This window comes from Necator americanus, chromosome III (genome assembly GCF_031761385.1).
Source record: "Necator americanus strain Aroian chromosome III, whole genome shotgun sequence".
NCBI lineage: Eukaryota > Metazoa > Nematoda > Chromadorea > Rhabditida > Ancylostomatidae > Necator > Necator americanus.
In genome coordinates, this window is record NC_087373.1 from 181,252 (window position 1) to 200,628 (window position 19,377).

General features: G+C 43.2%; 6 protein-coding genes across 12 annotated transcripts; 5 read left to right on the plus strand and 1 right to left on the minus strand.

Annotated features, from left to right (window-relative positions):
* Positions 1 to 247: 247 nt before the first annotated feature.
* RB195_008130 (uncharacterized protein) lies at positions 248 to 2,560 on the plus strand (the record flags this gene model as incomplete). Of its 3 annotated transcripts, XM_064194502.1 has the most annotated exons (3): positions 248 to 1,262; positions 1,325 to 2,167; positions 2,289 to 2,560. In XM_064194502.1, the coding sequence occupies 3 exons, from the start codon at positions 248 to 250 to the stop codon at positions 2,558 to 2,560; spliced, it is 2,130 nt and encodes a 709-aa protein (XP_064045646.1). The 3 variants fall into 3 exon arrangements, with proteins under 3 accessions (XP_064045646.1, XP_013303541.1, XP_064045647.1); XM_013448087.1 differs by lacking the exons at positions 1,325 to 2,167; positions 2,289 to 2,560 and having other exon boundaries at positions 248 to 1,309; XM_064194501.1 differs by lacking the exons at positions 248 to 1,262; positions 2,289 to 2,560 and having other exon boundaries at positions 1,495 to 2,190.
* On the plus strand, positions 2,306 to 2,560 carry RB195_008131 (uncharacterized protein; the record flags this gene model as incomplete). Its single annotated transcript, XM_064194503.1, has 1 exon — positions 2,306 to 2,560. One exon carries the CDS (start codon positions 2,306 to 2,308, stop codon positions 2,558 to 2,560), a length of 255 nt encoding a protein of 84 aa, XP_064045648.1.
* A 239-nt stretch (positions 2,561 to 2,799) lies between these two features.
* Positions 2,800 to 3,180, plus strand: RB195_008132 (uncharacterized protein; the record flags this gene model as incomplete). Its single annotated transcript, XM_064194504.1, has 1 exon — positions 2,800 to 3,180. The coding sequence occupies one exon, from the start codon at positions 2,800 to 2,802 to the stop codon at positions 3,178 to 3,180; it is 381 nt and encodes a 126-aa protein (XP_064045649.1).
* A 2,199-nt stretch (positions 3,181 to 5,379) lies between these two features.
* On the plus strand, positions 5,380 to 9,279 carry RB195_008133 (uncharacterized protein; the record flags this gene model as incomplete). 2 transcript variants are annotated; one of them, XM_064194506.1, is made up of 9 exons in its annotated part: positions 5,380 to 5,434; positions 5,537 to 5,643; positions 5,707 to 5,793; positions 5,865 to 5,983; positions 6,337 to 6,589; positions 6,686 to 6,803; positions 8,501 to 8,552; positions 8,620 to 8,906; positions 9,095 to 9,279. In XM_064194506.1, the coding sequence occupies 9 exons, from the start codon at positions 5,380 to 5,382 to the stop codon at positions 9,277 to 9,279; spliced, it is 1,263 nt and encodes a 420-aa protein (XP_064045650.1). The 2 variants fall into 2 exon arrangements, with proteins under 2 accessions (XP_064045650.1, XP_064045651.1); XM_064194505.1 differs by lacking the exon at positions 9,095 to 9,279 and having other exon boundaries at positions 6,686 to 6,785; positions 8,620 to 9,061.
* A 279-nt stretch (positions 9,280 to 9,558) lies between these two features.
* Positions 9,559 to 9,906, plus strand: RB195_008134 (uncharacterized protein; the record flags this gene model as incomplete). The annotated part of the gene is made up of 1 exon (XM_064194507.1): positions 9,559 to 9,906. One exon carries the CDS (start codon positions 9,559 to 9,561, stop codon positions 9,904 to 9,906), a length of 348 nt encoding a protein of 115 aa, XP_064045652.1.
* A 1,286-nt stretch (positions 9,907 to 11,192) lies between these two features.
* Positions 11,193 to 19,360, minus strand: RB195_008135 (uncharacterized protein; the record flags this gene model as incomplete). Of its 4 annotated transcripts, XM_064194511.1 has the most annotated exons (19): positions 13,899 to 13,913; positions 13,967 to 14,077; positions 14,492 to 14,555; positions 14,632 to 14,744; positions 15,014 to 15,202; positions 15,707 to 15,746; positions 15,786 to 15,879; positions 15,935 to 16,085; positions 16,149 to 16,224; positions 16,280 to 16,413; positions 16,519 to 16,606; positions 16,666 to 16,885; positions 16,972 to 17,108; positions 17,256 to 17,316; positions 17,389 to 17,505; positions 17,578 to 17,702; positions 17,801 to 17,886; positions 17,942 to 18,064; positions 19,283 to 19,360. In XM_064194511.1, the coding sequence occupies 19 exons, from the start codon at positions 19,358 to 19,360 to the stop codon at positions 13,899 to 13,901; spliced, it is 2,022 nt and encodes a 673-aa protein (XP_064045655.1). The 4 variants fall into 4 exon arrangements, with proteins under 4 accessions (XP_064045653.1, XP_064045654.1, XP_064045655.1 ...); XM_064194508.1 differs by lacking the exons at positions 13,967 to 14,077; positions 14,492 to 14,555; positions 15,707 to 15,746; ... (11 more) ...; positions 17,942 to 18,064; positions 19,283 to 19,360 and adding exons at positions 11,193 to 11,334; positions 11,435 to 11,511; positions 11,964 to 12,059; ... (5 more) ...; positions 13,517 to 13,586; positions 13,648 to 13,729 and having other exon boundaries at positions 13,792 to 13,913; XM_064194509.1 differs by lacking the exons at positions 13,899 to 13,913; positions 13,967 to 14,077; positions 14,492 to 14,555; ... (1 more) ...; positions 15,014 to 15,202; positions 15,707 to 15,746 and having other exon boundaries at positions 15,764 to 15,879.
* Positions 19,361 to 19,377: the final 17 nt, after the last annotated feature.

A 19,377-nucleotide genomic window follows, 5' to 3' on the forward strand; every position in this document is an offset into this window, starting at 1 on the left:
CTATAATCTCGTAAAGCATTGCCGTTTTTCCTCGCGTGTACAGTCATATTCGTGTTAGTTGTACCCATATGTTGTTCGTGTTAGAGTCGTACCCATATAGACGTGCGGGATACAAGGATGTCATGAGCCAGGACTGACTTATGACATCCTTGTATCCGGCACGTCGGTCCGGCCAAAAGCCTGCAATCAAGTGACTGGGAGGTGCAAGGGAGGCGGTTTTGAGTCGCCTCCAACAAATAAGCTCCACATGTCCACTCCGGGAGAACGGAACTTCTCCCAGAAACTCATGGGACTAGAGGCTTGCAACCTGCCCATGGGTTTTAAAATTTTTATGCAAAACACAGTAATAGAAAAGACTCTCCTGATTCCGGAGGAAAGCCTGGTACGCTACCGAAACGGAAAAGGACTAAGATGGCGATCTGTACTTTACGCACGTACGCTTGCATCGGAAGCAGCCATCGAAGATCTGATGATGAAAGCCAAGAAGATCAAGTACGATGTCATCGGACTGACCGAGACGAGACGACGTCACCCTCTCAACGCCGTATATGAAACTGGAGAAGAACTGTTCTTAGGAACATGCCACAGTAGAGGTGTTGGTGGAGTTGGCGTCCTCGTCAACACGAGTATTGCAAAGAACATCGACTCTTTTGAACAACTTACGACCCGAATCGGACGTCTGCGGATGAGAAGATGTGGTCCAACACCAGCTTTGACTATCTTCGTCGCTTACGCTCCAACATCAAGCTACGAAGAAGAAGAAGTCGAAGCTTTCTATATCGATCTGGAGAAGTTCTACCGAGAAGATCATGCCTTCTACAAGGTCATAATTGGCCATTTCAACGCCACAATTGGCCCAAGAAGAACGCCGGAGGAACTTCACATCGGGACTAAGACCATCCATGGGAACTCGCAATTCCAAAAGCCTTCCTCTCTACGCTGGACGTGGGAGTCAAACGGTGGAGGATACGGTAATGAAATAGACCACATCATCGTCAATAAAAGGTTCTGCCTGACGGACGCCGCTGTTGTACCAAAGTTCTATACGGGATTGGACCATCGCCTCCTCCGAGGAAGATTTTCCTTCACAAGGAGAGCAGAGAAAGCCGCCAAGTTCAGATGGAGAAATCCCAGGACTATCATCAACTGGGATCTCTTCACAACGTTAGCCGGCTTTGGGGAAGATTCCGCAATGGACGACATCGACGAGGAATATGACCGGCTTGTCGAACACCTTCACGACTGCGCGAAGAAGGCTGAGAGTTTTAAAAGATCAAGAGGCGCCTGTCTCTTCAAACTCTTGAGCTGATACACCAGCGTGGAGCAGCACGAGCCGCAGGGAACCAAGAACTCACGTCCGAGCTCGCAAGGCTTTGCAGAGAGGCGATAAAGGAAGACCTTAAAGAGAGAAGAGCAGAAGTGCTGGCTGAAGCTGGAGAGGCGGGGAAAAGCATCCGCTATGCCCGTCGAGACTTCGCCAGTCGCAAGACAAGGATGACTGCTCTCCGGAACCCAAAGGGAACATCCATTGCATCGAGAAGGGGGATGGAGAAAATCATCTACGACTTCTACTCTGATCTCTTCGACAGCCATGTCCACTTGTCTTCTCACCATCTGAGGGAAGACGGACAAGTCATTTCAGAGGTTCTCCCGTCCGAAATACGACATGCTATCGTGTCGGTAAGAAATCGTACGGCACCCCGTCCCGATAGAATAAGACCAGAACACCTGAAGAACCTTCCGCCAGTACTCATCAACACCCTGGCGAGGCTCTTCACACGTTATCTATCGGAATGCAAGGTTCCTAAACAGTGCAAGACTGTGTTGTTGTATAAAAAGGGAGATCCACATCAAGACATCGGCAACTATCGTCCAATCTGCTTACTGTCCGTCATCTACAAGCTCTTTACAAGGGTGATCCTTAATAGGATTGAAAAAGTCTTGGATGAAGGACAGCCATGCGAGCAAGCAGGGTTTCGAAAAGGATTCAGCACGATTGACCACACTCACACTGTTTCGAAACTCACCGAGGTATCACGAGAGTACAAGATGCCGCTCTGTCTCACCTTCATCGACTTGAAAAAGGTCTTCGACTGTGTGTCCAAGGCCTCCACGACCACTTCCGTCTCAACTGAGTCGTCAAGGCGTCCCTACTCAGTACATAAAGGTACTTCGAGAGTTGTACAGTAACTTCACGACCGGAATTTCGCCATTCTACAAGAACATCATCATTGACGTGAAGAGGGGGGTCCGACAGGGTGATACAATTTCACCCAAAATATTCACAGCCACCCTCGAGAACGCAATGCGACAGTTGGAATGGGACGACATGGGAGTGAAGGTTGACGGTCGGCAGCTACACCATTTGCGCTTTGCTGATGACATCGCACTGATAACACCTAACATCAGCCAAGCGGAACGAATGCCGACCGAAATTCGACGAAACATGTGGATGCATCGGTCTTCAGCTGAATCTGGAAAAGACGATGTTCATGCGAAACTTATGGCTCTCGGATGCCCCATTTATGCTCACCGGAACGAACATATCGGAGTGCACTAGCCGCGTTTATTTGGGTCGGTAACTGAACATGATGAACGACCTAATCTTCGACCTGGACAGGAGGAAATGAACGTCTCAGGGGGCTTGTGAGTGCATCAAGGATGAAGTAAAGAAGACCAGGAACAGCCGGCTCCGTGCTCACCTCTTTAACTCCACCGCACTTCCTGCTTTGAACCTGGGTATTTCGCAAGAAGGAAGAAAACGCGGTGAGCGTCATTGAACGCGCAATTGAGAGAGTGATGCTAGGAGTATCCCGTTTCACGCAAGTGAGGGACGGGATTCGAAGTCCTCTCCTACGTCAGCGATCGAAGATTAGAGACGCCGCCGCGTTTGCCAAGGAAAGTAAAATAAGGTGGGCCGGACACGTGATGCGCTTTGATGACAACCGTTGGATCAGAGCCGTGAGCGACTGGGTTCCTCGCGACATTAAGCGCACTACAGGAAGACCGCTGACCCAATGGTCAGATTTCTTCACGAAGTCCTTGAAAGAAAAATATGATGCTCTTCGTGTCCCGCACGAAAAGAGGAACCACTGGGCTACTCTGGCACGCGATCGGGACAAATGGAAGAATTACTGGTGCCCGCTCGACCTGTTCGAAGATCAACGGGAGTCAAGATGATCAAGATGACCCATATAGAAGTTCCCGATGCTTTGCACTTTCTTTTTGCGTCAAAATATTCTACGTTATGCACACCAAACAATCGCTTCAGTTTCTAGTGTCTATATCCGACTTTAACGAATCCATTTCACGATTTCTCTCACATATTTCTTATTTACATTTCTGAGATGATGAAAATGTTCGGTCTTAGATCGTTTCAATTATAGATAGTGTCATCTGGCTCTAAAAAGTTCACTGAAACGCCAGGTGATGGAAAAGGCTTTCCTGTGAAGTAAGAGGGTATTTTGGCTCCATTGTTCCAATTCTTTTTGCCTTTCACTTGTTTTAGTTCGACTCGATTGTACCCGCTCAGTGGAGCCCTTATTTCTCGAAGTAAATAATGATATCAATCGAAGCCCTAATGCCTAAGGATTAGTCTTAGAGGATCCACGACATATAGGTTGAAGCTACTAAGAGAAGGGAAGACAGAGCTGGAACTACTACTGTTTTAACTTTACAATTCTTTTAATCAATTCCTAGGTACGTGCTATCACCCAGAGTGGGTGACCAAAAACGCCTTTGGTTGTTCGCAGATGCAAGCAGGATTGCAATCGCAGCTTGTTCATACTCACAATGTGTCCCCTCTGGCACAATTCCCGGCCCCCTTTGCTGCGCGGCAAAGGAGCCGATCAATCGTCAACCGATCCCTCGATCAGCTGACGATCAGCCACGATCAACCAAAATTGGACTATGTTGGCTTACCGATCAAACAGCTGCCACTGTAGCCAATCCTCTGGTCCTCTCGAGTCGCCCGCTTGTGGGCTACCAGCCGAAGAAATAATCAGAGCGGATTTAGACCGCGCAAAAATAGATCAAAAAGATCAAAAGTGCCGCATGACTTAGTTATTCATTCATTTTTTTTTTTACTAAACTTGTTTGTAGTAAAACGTAGTTGGGGTTGGCCACTCAGTAGCGCTCTTACTTCTGGAGGTAAATAATTAAATAAGTCACGGTCCTAAGACCTAAGCGTTAGTCTTGGAGCACCCATGAGATGGCTAAAGCTATCAGGAAAAAAGAAAAACCAGAAGGAAGGGGCCATTCAATGGCCCCACAACTACATTTTTTCCCTTTTCTTAGCAGCTTCAACCTACAAGTCGTGGATCCACTAAGACTGATGCTTAAGTTTTAGGGCTCCGACTGACTCAGCTATTCATTTGTGCTCCATGGCGTTTTTCACGCTCTTAAGTGCAGTTACTGCAATGCTGGCACAGTCGAAGTACCCGCCACGGGTCATACTAAATACAATAGCAAAGCAGTTCGATTCTGTTGTTTCAGAGTGCCCCCACCCCACCCCAAATACATTTTACCAGCATTGCGCTAGCTAACAGTCAGTAAACAGCAAAAGCGAGCCCGATCCCTCCGCTCACAATTCAAGTTCCAAATAAAAGGATAAAGGATAAAGTCACTGGCGTATCAATCCTTTTGGGATGCGCCGACGCGTTTTAATGCAATTCGCAATCGTTGAGGTTTTGGAACGCATGTAGGCCTATACAATGACTTACGGGGGTCAGCCGATAATCAAGTCAGTGTTTTTATCTCTCAGACAGGTCTGGTACCAATTTATCGTACCCCAGCGGGCTGAAAGGCTTGGTTTGTAATAGTGCGGTTTCAAGCCATCGACTGTGTGGCTACAACGGACCTCTAGTCGATTGCATCACACCCGCCAAGCTCCAAATGCTTCCATTTAAATCAAAGAAAATTTGCAACTAAAGCTCATAACCTCGCCAACCCATGCTGCTACGCGACCCCCCGTGCAGCTGTCTAACTAGATTTAGATGAGACCTTCTCATTCGCTGTTACAGTACGAGTCCGCTAGCACAGCTCGATCCTAGCGCGGCAGAGTGGCCCACACAACTATCTTAGCACCGCGAACTCCAGACAAAAAACTTCACACCCCGGAGATTTCCAGACATCATAACATCTGATTCGTTACAGTTGACTATTAATATCAAGAAAAGCAGACGTGAAGTGCACACTGGCACGTCTAAATTTTGTGTTGCCGCTTATGTGTAGTTGCGGAAAATACTGTGAGATTAACGCTGAAGTTCTAAGTCATCGCTTTCGCGGCACTTCTCGTCCTGCTATTCTTCTTAGTGCTTTCCTTGTGTCGCTGTCGTCGCCCATATTGTCTTTTGACATTTTTTTTCCTTGATTTTAGACATGCAGTTCATCATTAGTAATTGGAAGTCACGTGTGGGAGGACCAGTTGATGCGAGTGTGTTATTCTACTATTTTCCACATGATGTTCTTAATAGTTTATTTTTGTGTATAGTCTGCTGTCTTTGCGGTTTCCTCTCCGCAACTTTACTTGAATTAGGCGCATTCCTCAAATCGTTGCGATCATCACGCTCACCTGCGAAGGAAAAGGAAGTACTAATTGATTTATTTGATGACTGGGACGTTCTCACAAACACTTGGTTTGAGGTGGTATAGTTACTGCCACAGTGGTTGTACATTCATGTAAGAGGTCTTCGTTCTTTCTTTTAGGTTGCCGACTGCGCCAGTTTTAGTGAAGAACTAGCTGAAGATAAGTCGTTTCCTGCTCGACAGAAAGCCGTATTATTGGCTTCCAAGGTTTGTTTTGATTAATAGACACCACCTGTAGTTCTGTTTTGGCATATTCTCATCATCGGGGGCATTTTCAGGTCGCGTTCTGCTTGGAGGACTACGAGAATGCCCTAAACTTCGCCTTAGCTGCTGACACCCATTTCAAACTTACTCCTAGGCCAAAGTCAAAAACTGTTGGGGGGAAAAGGATGATGAGGTTTCTGCTCAACTTTCTTTGTGATCTAATTTTTTTTAAATGTCAATACTTACACATTTAAAGTGTTAGTGATCGGTTGATAGCGTTTGTTTTCAACCCTGTTTTTTTCTCTGGTAGAGTAACATGCCCGTAAGTACTGAATTGGTGAACTAATATTTCTCATTGATCTTGAGTACAACTGATTTTTTTGAGTAGACGCTGAAACCCTGCTGTTAACAATATTACTGCATCTTCTGTTTTAATATTCCTTTGGAAATGGAAGATTAGTAAAACTAGGTAGTAAATAGCCCGTCTAGTTCGGCTTGACATTTTTCCACCTAGGACGACGAGGGTAAACCTTATTTTGTATTCAGTGATTCTACCAACCTTCTTAATTGGGAAGTTAAAGTACAACTTTGGGGTTCTCGTACCCTGACTCCGGCAATGCGATCGGCAACGTACACGTCCAGGACGTTCTGCCCCTTCAAATCCTTGGTATATTCCTCTCTATCATCAGCGTCGCAGGTAACATCAGCGCATCCCAATCGAGATAACTTGGATTGGATAAGCAAAGCTACAAACTGGAATAAGTTTAACGCAGTGGCTACACTGGGTCTTATCCACAAGGTAGGGTCAAGATAGTTGTGCTAAATACTACCAACACTATTCGACAATTCCGATGATTGATTGATTCGATATAGTATTTCTTCATTTATTTTTCAGGGTCACGAGTCAGCAGCTATGAAACTTTTGGAGCCATACTTGCCCAAATCTGAGGCCGATCAGTTCGGATTCAAGGAAGGTGGTTCATTGTTCGCTCTTGGTGAGTATATTCAAAGGGGTTAGTTGGAACCGGTCCGCAATGTTTCATCAAACATCACTCTACAAATAGACAAGGAAAAAACAAACAGAAATGAATAGGAGTCTGTGATTGATGCAGTAAGAAACTATCAGAATGGGAACTAGCTATTAGACGAAACGAATCTGTATCAAAATCACACCAAATCCTTTCAGGGTAACCTAATGAAACCTTAAGACGAAATTTCAGGAAATGATGCAAAAGAAAGGATTGTTAACGTCATTACACGCCTGCATGAAATCCTTCACGCGTGTAATGATGTTAACAGTTGTAAGGTAGGAAGCAATAGAAACAACTTAGAAAAACGGAGTAGACTCACGAAAGATAGCACAGTGTAAACAAAAAACAACAATTCTTACGCAAAAAACGCTGGAATTTTTGCACTTTTTTTTTATCCAATGGGCAATTTTCAATTTCAGTTTGAAAGCAGTCGGTATTTGTGACTTTTTTTTCCACATTTTTCTTGTTTACTTCCTTTCTAATATTGACCAGAACTTTCACGCCAAATTCTCCTCTTTTCACTTGTCCTCGCTACAGTTAGCGAATATCTGCAGGCGGGTAATCGTGAAGCACCCTCGATTAGGCACGATAGAGGAAAGGAGTGTGCTTCAAGAAACGAACATATAAGCGTACAGGCGTGGTGTTCACCCAATTGAAAAATCCGGGAAATCTTACACGACCAACAGTCTGGTTTTCGGTGTCGGATTACTGGGAATTGAGGACCGTAATAATCATTCAAGAGCGGCAGCAATAGTAACTGCTCATTAGAACTCAAGTGTTCTTACCCTGCGTCTGTATTGAGAGTGTCGAGCGCAAAAGGAATGTGACCAAAATTACGAGCGCGAATGTGTTATCCACAAAGCAAATTCTAGCGTAAATCATGTCGATTTAACCAAGAATAGTATCTTTCTTCATCTTTTTTTTTATTATAAAAAGGGCAAAAGATTTCATAGTTTTCTTTCTAACCGCGTCAGTTCTACATTTGGAGAGTATTCAAACTTCAGCTTCAAACACTCCATCGATACCAATATAATGTAGACACAATTTGAAAGTATTGATCGAAATTTGGGTTTTCCTCCTGTTTCCCTCCAAGAGTTATCAATGAATGATGCTTTAGCACAAAATGACGTGAAAGGATTTATCCTACTGATAAAGATAACGTTCTACGTCAGATCATGTAAACTGTTCGCTACTGTTTAAGCAGCCGTTTGCATGCCTCTGTTTCCACTTTCTGAGGAAGGCATGCTACAAACTTAAGTCGAAAGGAGAAGGAAATAGACACGCAGAGGAGTCATGAAGGCGAAAAGCAACGCGACCAGTGCCCACGGCTATGAAGCATCCCATTTGCCTTTTACGACAGGCACACGAAGTTATTGTGCACCATTTCGATGCCGTGGAACCCGTCGCACCCCATACTATAATCATCTGCCGTCGGTGCGCCAATCCGACGCCAGTGGACCCCTCGCACCTCCTATACACATCTGGCGCCAGCGCACCAATCCGATGGCACCCGCCGCAGCCCATTTCGCAGCTTTGTGGCGCGTGTTTTTGTCCAGTTTGTGTTCAAGTTTCTAATTTCAGCTATTCATTTCCACAAAGCAAGTGGCGAAACACTGGGGCTGCCGCTTCTATCTATTGGCCTATTAGCAACCGCTACTGCCGAATTTCGCTGATTTCAGCAGCGACCAGAGACTTGCGAATCCCCAGAATGGTCGCTGCAGCAGCAGACAAGTGCGTTTAGAAAGGGTTTCTTTTATGTGAAAGGGTTCTTTTATGTGAAACGCACAAAATCTTTCAGTTGTCCTAACGAAAATCAGATGATGGCAGCAGCATTACATGACAATATGAAGCCGTCCGAGCTTGCAAGGCTTTGCAAAGAGACGGTAAAGGAAGACCTCAAAGAGAGAAGAGCAGATGTGCTGGCTGAAGCTGCAGAGGAGGGGAAAAGCATCCGCTATGCCCGTGAAGACTTCGCCAGTCGCAAGACGAAGATGACTGCTCTCCGGAACCCGAAGGGAACAACCATTGAATCGAAAAGGGGAATGGAGAAAATCATCAACGACTTCTACTCTGATCTCTGGCAAGGTTCTTTACACATTGCCTGTAGGAATGCAACGTTCCTAAACAGTGGAAGAGCAGCAAGACCGTGTTGTTGTATAAAAAGGGAGATCCACATGACATCGGCAACTATCGCCCAATCTGCTTACTGTCCGTCATCTACAAGCTCTTTAGAAGAGTGATCCTTAATAGGATTGAAAAAGTCTTGGATGAAGGACAGCCATGCGAGCAAGCAGGGTTTCGAAAAGGATTCAGCACGATTGACCACACTCACACTGTTTCGAAACTCATCGAGGTATCACGAGAGTACAAGATGCCGCTCTGTCTCACCTTCATCGACTTGAAAAAGGCCTTTGACTCAGTTGAGACGGAAGTGGTCGTGGAAGCCTTGGACAAATAAGGCGTTCCTACTCAGTACATAAAGGTGCTTCGAGAGTTGTACAATAACTTCACGACCAGAATTTCGCCATTTTACAAGAATATCATCATCGACGTGAAGAGGGGGGTCCGACAGAGTGATACAATCTCACCCAAAATATTCACAGCCACACTCGAGAACGCAATGCGACAGTTGGAATGGGACGACATGGGAGTGGAGGTTGATGGTTAGCAGCTACACCATTTGCGCTTTGCTGATGACATCGTACTGATAACACCTAGCATCAGCCAAGCGGAACGAATGCTGACCGAATTCGACAAAACATGTGGATGCATCGGTCCTCAGTTGAATCTACAAAAGGCGAGTTCATGCGGAACGGATGGGTCTTGGACCACCCCATTCACGCTCAATGGAACGAACATATCCGGATTCACCAGCTACGTTTATCTGGGTCGGGAATTGAGCATGATGAACGACCTGACCTCCGAGCTGGGCAGGAAGAGACGAGCGGCTTGGGAAGCGTATAAGAGCATCGAACACCCGGCTCCGTGCTCACCTCTTCAACACCACCGTACTTCCTGCTTTGACCTATGCTTCGGAAACCTGGGCATTTCGCAAGCAGGAAGAAAACGCGGTGAGCGTCATTGAACGCGCAATTGAGAGAGTGATGCTAGGAGTATCCCGTTTCACGCAAGTGAGAGACGGGATTCGAAGTTCTCTCCTACGTCAGCGATCGAAGATTAGAGACGCTGCCGCGTTTGCCAAGAAAAGTAAAATAAGGTGGGCCGTAGACGTGATGCGCTTTAACGACAATCGTTGGACCAGAGCAGTGAGCGACTGGGTTCCCCGCAATATTGAGATACCGGCTCGCTAAGAAATAAGCCTAAGCTAAGCCTAGGCAAGCCTAAGGTGGCCAGTGGACCATCCGGATGGATGTGAAGGAGGGCATAAGGGTTTTCTGGAAGAAATGAGTCCAATTTTCACAATTTTAATCAAACCGGGCAGAAAAACCGCAATGTGTAGAGATACCGGTTTGCCTAAGAAATAAGCCTAAGCAAGCCTAAGGTGGTGGCCTGTGGACCATTTGGATGGATGTGGAGGAGGGGTTTGAGGGTTTTTTGGAAGAAATGAGTCCAATTTTCACAATTTTAACCGAACCGGGCAGAAAAAATGCAATCTGCTGAGATGCTGGCTTGCCTAAGAAATAAGCCTAAGCAAGCCTAAACATGGTTCGTGTGTGTGTGTGTGTGTGTGTGTGTGTGTGTGTGTGTGCGTGTGTGTGCGTGTGTGCGCGTGTGTGCGCGTGTGTGCGCGTGTGTGTGCGCGTGTGTGTGCGCGTGTGTGTGCGTGTGTGCGTGTGTGTGCGGGGTGTGTGTCACAAAACTTGGAAAAGGGGGTGCGACGGGTTGGTGCGCCGGCGCCAGATACCTATAGAAGGGGTTACGACGGGTCAACCGGCGTCAGGTTGATGCGCCGGCGAAAGATAGCTATTATATGGAAGGAGGGGGGCGACGGGTCCACCGGCGTCGGATTGGTGCGCCAGATAGCTATAAAATGGGGTGCGACTGGTCCTCCGGCGTCGAATTCCTGTGTCGTAGTGTAGAAGTATCCCGCAGTAACTTCGTGTGCATGTCGCAAAAGGTAACTGGGACGTTACAAACGTTTCATAGTCGTATCCACCTTCTGCGTTGCTTTTCACCTCTACGACTCCTCCGTTCTTCAGAAAGTGGAAACATGAATGCTAACTGCTGCTTATATAACAGCCAAGTGTTTATATGATCTGATATGGAGCATAAAGAAACAATGAACGACTGCCTAATGTAACAGAATAACGTACAATGGCATCACTTGGACCGGAGTGCATCACGTCACCATTTAAGGCGATCACAACAAAAAGAAAAAAACCAAAGCTTCCCTATACAATCGGTGCCATATCAATTATTTCGATGGGACGCTGCACCACTATAGGGGATTTTAAGCTTCTGCCAAAATTGGTCCTGAATTGAGAAACCGTCGATTGTTGCACCGAGATGATTTGTGGGTATTTGTGAGAAATTCTTCGCACCCGAATCATATCTGAAGAATAGAATCATCGAAAGCGCACATGAACCCTACTAATCTGTACAAGTTTACAGAAGACGAAAAACCTGCTTTTAAAAAAATGAAGAGAACTTACTTGAACATTAGCTTCATGATGCTTTCCGAACACTTTGAAGGACCCTGTCCCGAAATTTTGATAGCCGTGTCGGATACCTGAATTATTTTTATAATAAGAATTTCTGTATCGACAGAACACTAGCGTCAGGATAATTGAGTGCTAGTATAATTGAGTAGCATCAGGAAAATTGAGGATAATTGAGAGACAGACCGTATTAATGTGAAGAAAACGATTTCTTCTTCAATTATCCCATACCAAAAGGCTTAAAATAGGCTTCAGATGCGAATATCACTAGTGGCAAATGCATGAGGCTGAAATTTTACTTGTCCAGGACACTTTCATCGGTTCACTAATGAAGTTCATATTCACGTTTGAAGTGGAACTGCGTAGTTGTTCTATTCTGACCGTTGCTCAACTATTAAAACTCGTAGATAGAAATGTAACTGAAGTTGGATCACATCTCAACTCTTAGCCTCCGTCAAAATCGTCCAAAAAACCCATATCTAGGTATATAAAAGAACAAAAAAGAGAACAACAAATAATCTACCTGATCCCAGCTATATAAGCCTCGATACTGACACTTACAGTCCCGGAAGAGGATGAGAAAATGTTTCGCATCGGAAGTAGCCAGATCGTTCATCGTCTATAGAAATAAGATTTTAAAAAACAATAGCTACAAAGAAGCAAACATCCATCAGTCTTAAAAGAACTGTACCTTCATTCTCGTCTGGTCATTTACCGCCCCAGGAAATACACCGTACTGAAGAACATTAATAATCAAGCCTCGATTAGACTTCGGAGCAGCCTTGGCAAAGAGCTTTTGAGCTGAAAACAACAAATGATGGAAATTCTCTTAAAAATCAGATGCTATTAAAATCTTTGCGTAGATAGTAGACCAACAAAGCAGCAAATATACTTCGCACCTTTTTAACTCATTTAGGAGCAAAAGTCCAGAGTAGTATTCAATGTAGGGCAAAGAATAAAGCTTCATAGGCAATAAGTTGCATTTAAAAAGAATAAGATATGATCTAATATGTCCCACAAATATTAAAAAAATATTATTAAATAAATAATTTTTTAAATTAAAATAGAAACAAAAGGCTGCGCCACATTTTTGTCTAGCAGGAGAATTGTTTATAACAGGAGTTTTCAAATAACTTCTAGCTCACTTGGTTCTTGCAAGCTTGAAACCGAAATACGCTGTTCAACGGTGGACTGCCCGCGTACTCTAGGTAGACGTCCCTTCTCCACTCCATCCGTACTTAACGCTAACTCAGACATCTAAAAGTATTACTAACATCAGCAAAGCGCCAGCACCCCACCACACACTGCACAAAAAAAAAACTACCTGTGACTTGGTACGAATGAAAGGTGGCTGCGAATGGCCACGACCAGGAGGACCACGAGCAGAATTCGACCCTGACTCAACACCCAATTGTTTTTCCATTTCTCTTCGCTTGTAGTCGTCCAGAATTTTTTGGCTGCAAAATCAAACACATACATTACTGCATGTTTATACCAAAGACCACACTAGAAACATCACCGCTGTAACTCCTCTAACTTGCGCTGCTCTGTCATTTCAGGTTTGGCTAACTCCGCCAATCTTTTCTCGGCATTCCTTTGCTCAATTTGATCCACCTACAAAACCTTCGATCGATATAAATAAAGTATATGTAGATTAACTAAATCCGATAACGTTATTTTGAATAGTAAATACGATCAATAGAGAGCATTATAAAACTAAGTAAATGGATTAGTTCAGAGAACCTGCAGCTAGATCTCACAAAAGTACCAACTTCACGAAAGCATTGGCAAATTCAGTTCAGAAACTTTTTGCCGGAAATATTCCAAACCCTCCACTGTCACTCACCTTGTTCTCAATTTCCTCTTTGCGTTTCATTGTCTTTGCGAGAAGGGCAGCTCGCTTAGCCTGACGACGTTGCTCAGCCTGCAAAAAAAAATTACTTATTTGGACGTTTTCCAGCAAAAAAAAATCGAAGCGAAAAAGTAAGTTGCAAATACGTAAAAATAAAAATAGAGAACACTGATGAAACACTAGGTAAGAAGGTAAACAGAAAATATCTGGAAATATCAACTCACAATTTTATCGAAATCCTCGGCCGCTTGATCGTCGCTGACAACAAAAGCTAGTCCTGATGGTGCTGTTGTTCTAGAATAGAGAATTCCGCAGAACTTAAATCAAAGACGACACCGTGCTGACAAACACCAACCTATTTGGTTCAGACATTGTACCGTTCGTATGATTCGCTGGATCACGTGGTGGCGATGGGTGCGGAGGAGCGACTGATAGATCTGGAACTAGGATCAGATGTAGTAAGATCTAGTAGAATTCCGCAAAATAAAGGCACAGACACATATCTTGCACTCGCACACGCTCAGGTTCTGGAGCAGTTGTGCTATCGCTTCCTTCACAAGAATCTCTAGAGCGTCTCTGAGTTGCTCCAGCAGGTCACGGAGATTGTCACTGTATCTGATCCTGAACAGAAGACTTCACTCTGTGCTAGGTAAGAGTGTGAAGAAAGCGCTCACATCTTCACTGGGGATTGTGGGAACAAGATCAGGTTGATTCACTAAATCATGCTCACTTTTGATAAATGTCTGATTTTCCCATGTTCTCCTTTGTGAGCGACCCGTATGACCCTGCATCTGATCGGGTTATTCTAGTAAAATTGAAAAACGGAGAAGATTCCATTTATACCGTTATTTTTCCAGTATTTTAATTTCATATTCGTGGTGAAAATGTCGATGTAGAACGTTGTGAAAGGGAGAGAGGTAGAGCAAAAGTTAATAATATAATATATAATAGTTCATTCGTCGTCCTACTCTTCTCAATAGCAATTTGTGCGCCCCACATCCATGCAAATTATTTTTGTTTTTTTTTTTATTTTTATGCAAAATTTCTATATTTCCATGTTTTCACGACACAAAAATAGGATCAGTTACTGCAGAGAGAAGAACAGTAAAGAAGGATGAATGAGCCAACTAGGATCCACCTCAACCATTTACCCCCGCGATATTTCATACTCATAATAAGTAAACTGGTAGACGAAATACCTTTTGACATGTCATGCCCCAGTTTGTCAAATTGCGATTGATTTCTAAGGGTGGATCGATTCGGCTAAATGACGCCTGAAACTATATCGCTGATTAGTAGCATATGTAAGAAACAATTTCGGCACTACGTATCTGAATACCAGCTGGACACTCGAGCTGTTCCTCTCGGAGCCGGGGGCATCATTGGTGCAACGTCTACTGCTGACGGCTGATGAAGTGAGAAACCGGTGGCGGCGTGAGCTGACTGATGCATCTGTACAAAAGTGAGCAGCTTAGAAACATCTAGAAACAAAACACAGACATGTTCATCTTGGTCCGGCTATGGTTCCTTGTAAATCCCCCAGCATCAGTATGTTTAAAGTGTACTCGAGCAACAGCATGTTTTTTTTTTCTCAATTGCAGCACAGAGCATACATCATATATCATCACGTAATTACACGTGGGGAAATACCAGAAAAGGAACCATAGTTGGATAAGCATGACCATAACTGTACACTAACTTGATTTCTAATGCAAACTCACCATAGAATAACCTGGTTGTTGTGGCTGTTGTTGCATGTGTATGTGCTCCAATTGTGAGGAATACGGGTCTGCTGTATGCCCAGGAGGTTGTATTTGATGCGGTTGAACCAAATTCGTAGGGTACTCGCCGTACGATGGCGCTTGGCCAGACAAATAGTTCAACATTCCATTGGATAAACTCGAACGCATCTAAAATGCAGATCCAACAAGGTAATACTGACTAAAATGACTAAAATTTTTTTAAATAATCGAATAATTTATCTATTAGAAAAGTTGAAAGTCCAGTGTTTGGTTCCTATTAAATTGAATAACTATATTTTCATGCGGAAATAAAATCTGCGTGTTGGCTGCAAGGAACGAAGTAAAGGGACAATGAAGGAATTTCAAAGTGATTATTAATAGATGTCTCGAAGTTGGTTCATCTGGGAAATTCGCCAGCCGAGAATCCACACGATTTTTAATTGACGTAAAGAGATTTTTCTTGACTATTCAAATAGTGATGGTGATATACACCATTACCACTCCGAACATTAACGACTTTCGTTCAAAGCTGAGATTTCAACTTTTTTCTTTGGTAAACACACATTTCAAAAGGCACAAAAGAAAATGAGATAAAAACAAAGATAAAAGTAATGAGAGAGAAAAACACTTGAACAAAAATGTGTTTGAAAACTAACTAGGACCAGTATTCACCTGTTGAGGTTGCGCATAGTGCCCCTGTGACGGCGCATAGCTATAAAACTCCCGTTGCTATTGTTGTTGTTGTGCATACGGTTGTGCATAGTTGGGAACTGCCTGCGATGTCAAAATATGGGGTAGAGTCCCGTAACCAGCTCTTGCCAAATTAGGAGGCATTTGTGGAGGATCTAGAAAGTAGCGATATGAATGAACTTAGATTACTAGAGGAAATTCATATTTCACCTTGATAAACACTTGGCTGTGAGGGTGCACGACTAATGCGCTGTTGTTCTGGAGCCATGTTCATGATTGATACTTGCTGAGATAAGTCAGCCAGTTTACGATCCAACTCACGAATCATTTTCGCATTGGGCGACTCAGTTGAGGCAGGATCCTTAAAGCAGTAGGAAGATGTGGATTCACAGAAAACCTTCGGAAGAACCAACTAAAAACTCACCGAAGCGTCGCACCTGCTCATTAAAGCAAAGAATGCTGCTTTGCCTTTTTCAGCTCGTTCCAATTCAGTCATTGTGCTAAATTTCTTTTTTATGGATGCAAAACCAACAACGAGAAGCACAATAACAATACCTTATCAAAACCTTCCTTTTTCGTGATCGCGGCGCTTTTCTTCCAAGCCTTATAGAAGCAGTAGGAAGGGAATCGCTTCTGGCATATGGCGAACATGCAGCAGTTGACAAATTCCCGTTACTGCCTCCATCAGGCTAAACAGTTTAGAGCTTAACTCTTAGTTGAAACAAGCGTGGTGAGGGAAACATATAACAAAAAAGAGGGATAAGAGGACAAAACACAAGCTCTACAATACATACCTGAACTAAGCGGCCGAAGTTAGTAACATTCGCAATCCAGTACTCTGATGCTTGGTGCTGAGGCGCAACTTGCCAGGAATCGTGAGTCCTATATTGAATTCTCTATGGATTTGTTTGAAAGCTAAGAAACGAGTTAAGGATTCTTACCTATTGGTGAGCAAGCTGTCTTGACTCATCATACTGATCGATCGAGATGGCATGGTCATTCCACCTCCTGGAGTGGATGTTACATGTAAACTGCTGAAAGGATTCCTAACTTTTGGAGGATGTGGGCTGTGAGCAGCTGAATTAGCAGATCGCAGGTCTGGGATTTCCTGGATAGGTACGAATCGACGTGGAGATGTAACAGCTTCTTGTTGAACAACAACTGAATATGAAATGCCAAAAATAAGTCGAAAACAAATACAAAAATGAAGCTAATAGATAGAATTTCAAATATACAGCTATACCAACCATTGGGGGCAGGTTCAAAGATCTCGAATAAGTCGGCCAAAAATACGTTGATATTCATTTGGAGTGAATCATGAAGATAAAGGATATCTTCAGTTTCAAAATGAAATGGATTCCACGGCAGACAGTTGTAACAGAACCTAAAAGTGAATTGCCTTCCTCAGGAGTAAAAACAATACAAATACTGCCCATATCTTCTAATAAAACGGTATTTAGAACATTTTTGAGTATAGAATAAGTGTATGACAAGCAGAGCAAATGGATATATAATAACATATGCAACTTACTGTAACAAAAGCAGGTTGTAATGGCAATGAACTGTACTGATTTGATCGTTATAGCAAATATCTGCAAATCAAAGCAATAAGTACACCAAAATCTTGTCAAATCAAATGAAAAAATAATGGCAAGCAGACTAGCCTTCAATTTCCATTCCTCTTGGTCGATACCAAGCTACGAGAGTGCAAAGACATTGGCCATCACTAATTTCATCATAGAGATCTTCCATTTCAGGGATCATCCCACCGTCAGTACCACCTAGACAAAATAATAATTACATTTTTAAAAGTGAAATGAAGCAGCAAACAAATAGAATACGTTAGCACTTACCTTTCAGTTGTATCTGCGACCGTTCATCGTCATCTCGCACCAAAAGGCAAACCTTATTAATCCAAAATAGGAACGCGTCCACTGAATTCATTGGTCGCTCGCTTTCGTCAACAGTCGTGTGTCGACTAGAACAAGAGATCAACGTCAATGAATAATCGATATTGGTCCTTCAGTAGATACACACCCAGAAGGTTACTAATTATCCTCGAATAAGGTAACTTACCTCACGGCATCGATTACTCGACCAACTGTGATGACGTTCCGAAGATGAGCGAGCATTAACGCATCCATCATTGCTAGATGCGCCGCCTTAACATTACATAGACTTATGGAGAAAGTACTAATATCCTTAGAAAATATTTACCATGTTGAAATTATCAGCTGAGAAAAGCGCTGTCTCTGTTACTGGTGATGTACCTCCGTCGGAACACTGTACGACATCGATACCGTAGTCGACTAAGGCAGCTAGCACCACTCCATGAGACTGCTGCAATAGGAAGATATGTTCTTACGTTAAAAGTAATTCTCAGCACACTATTGAAATATTCTTCCAACAAAAAAAAAGCCCTCAAGATAACTAATAGTTATGAACATAAAAATATGTTACTTTTTGAATGAATTTTGAAAGCGCTGGGATAAAAATTACCGTGGATAAATTCAAGAAAAGCAGTGAATAAAGGATTACACGTTAAAATGGTCCATTTTGAATCATTTTCTGTGCAGAATATACAATAAATTCAACGTAATAGCCGACTTTTATACTGCCAGACTAGTGACCCGTTGAAAAGTGCTCTTTCGGATCGGATGGAAATCAATCACAACACTTGTTCTCTCCAACGAAATCAAAAGGTCCGAAATGGTAGTATTCCTATCAAATAATATTCTTTCTATTCTCTAAAATCTGAACAAGCTGAAGCTGAAAGTGAACAGCTGACTTTTCCAAACGTAGTCACAGTCCCATCCCTTTTCCTACAAATTCAACGTCAATATAGCTGGGAAACCTACATTTTGAGTAATGATTCCATGTCGGGTCTATATTGCACTGGTATCGAAAGAGCGCTTAAAAGTGACGTTTGAATATTCTCCAAATTTAAAACTGACGCTTTCACAAAGAAATTTATGAAATCCTCAAAATTTTCTTTCCTAAATTTCCTTTAAGAAAAAGAAGAAAACATTGTTAGAAAAACAATTCTGATTCTGCAGAAAATGTCACTATTACTAATTTATTTTCATTAATCAGTGATGGCGAGCGTAACGAACACCACAGAAAGTCTGAAGTACGGCTTTAGCGGGACGTTCAGGTTGGTGAATAATGATTCCATTTCGTGTCGATATTACATTGGTATCGAAGGAGTGCTTGAAGGTGAAGTTTGAATGTTCTCTAAATGTAAAACTGACGCGTTTACAAAGAAAATTATGAAATCTTCAGCCTAAATTTCCTTTAAGAAAACGAAGAAAACGTTGTTAGAAAAACACAATTCTAATTCTACAGAAAATGTCACTATTATTAATTTATTTTCATTAATCAGTGATGGCGAGCGTAGCGAACACCACAGAAGGTCTGAAGTCCGGCTTTAGCCGAACATTAGCGGACTTATTCTATTACGTGTGTGTGTACTTACTTACTTACTTAGATGGTCCGTCTTCACTGGACATGAGGGCCCCAGAATCTCTCCCACTGGTTTCGTTCCCTCGCTATTCTCACCCATGATGTTCTCAAGTTTCGTGAGTGACGTTGACGAGGTCCTTGAGCCGTATCCAGCTGAGCTCTCAGCTGGTCCATCCGTGTAGCGAACACGT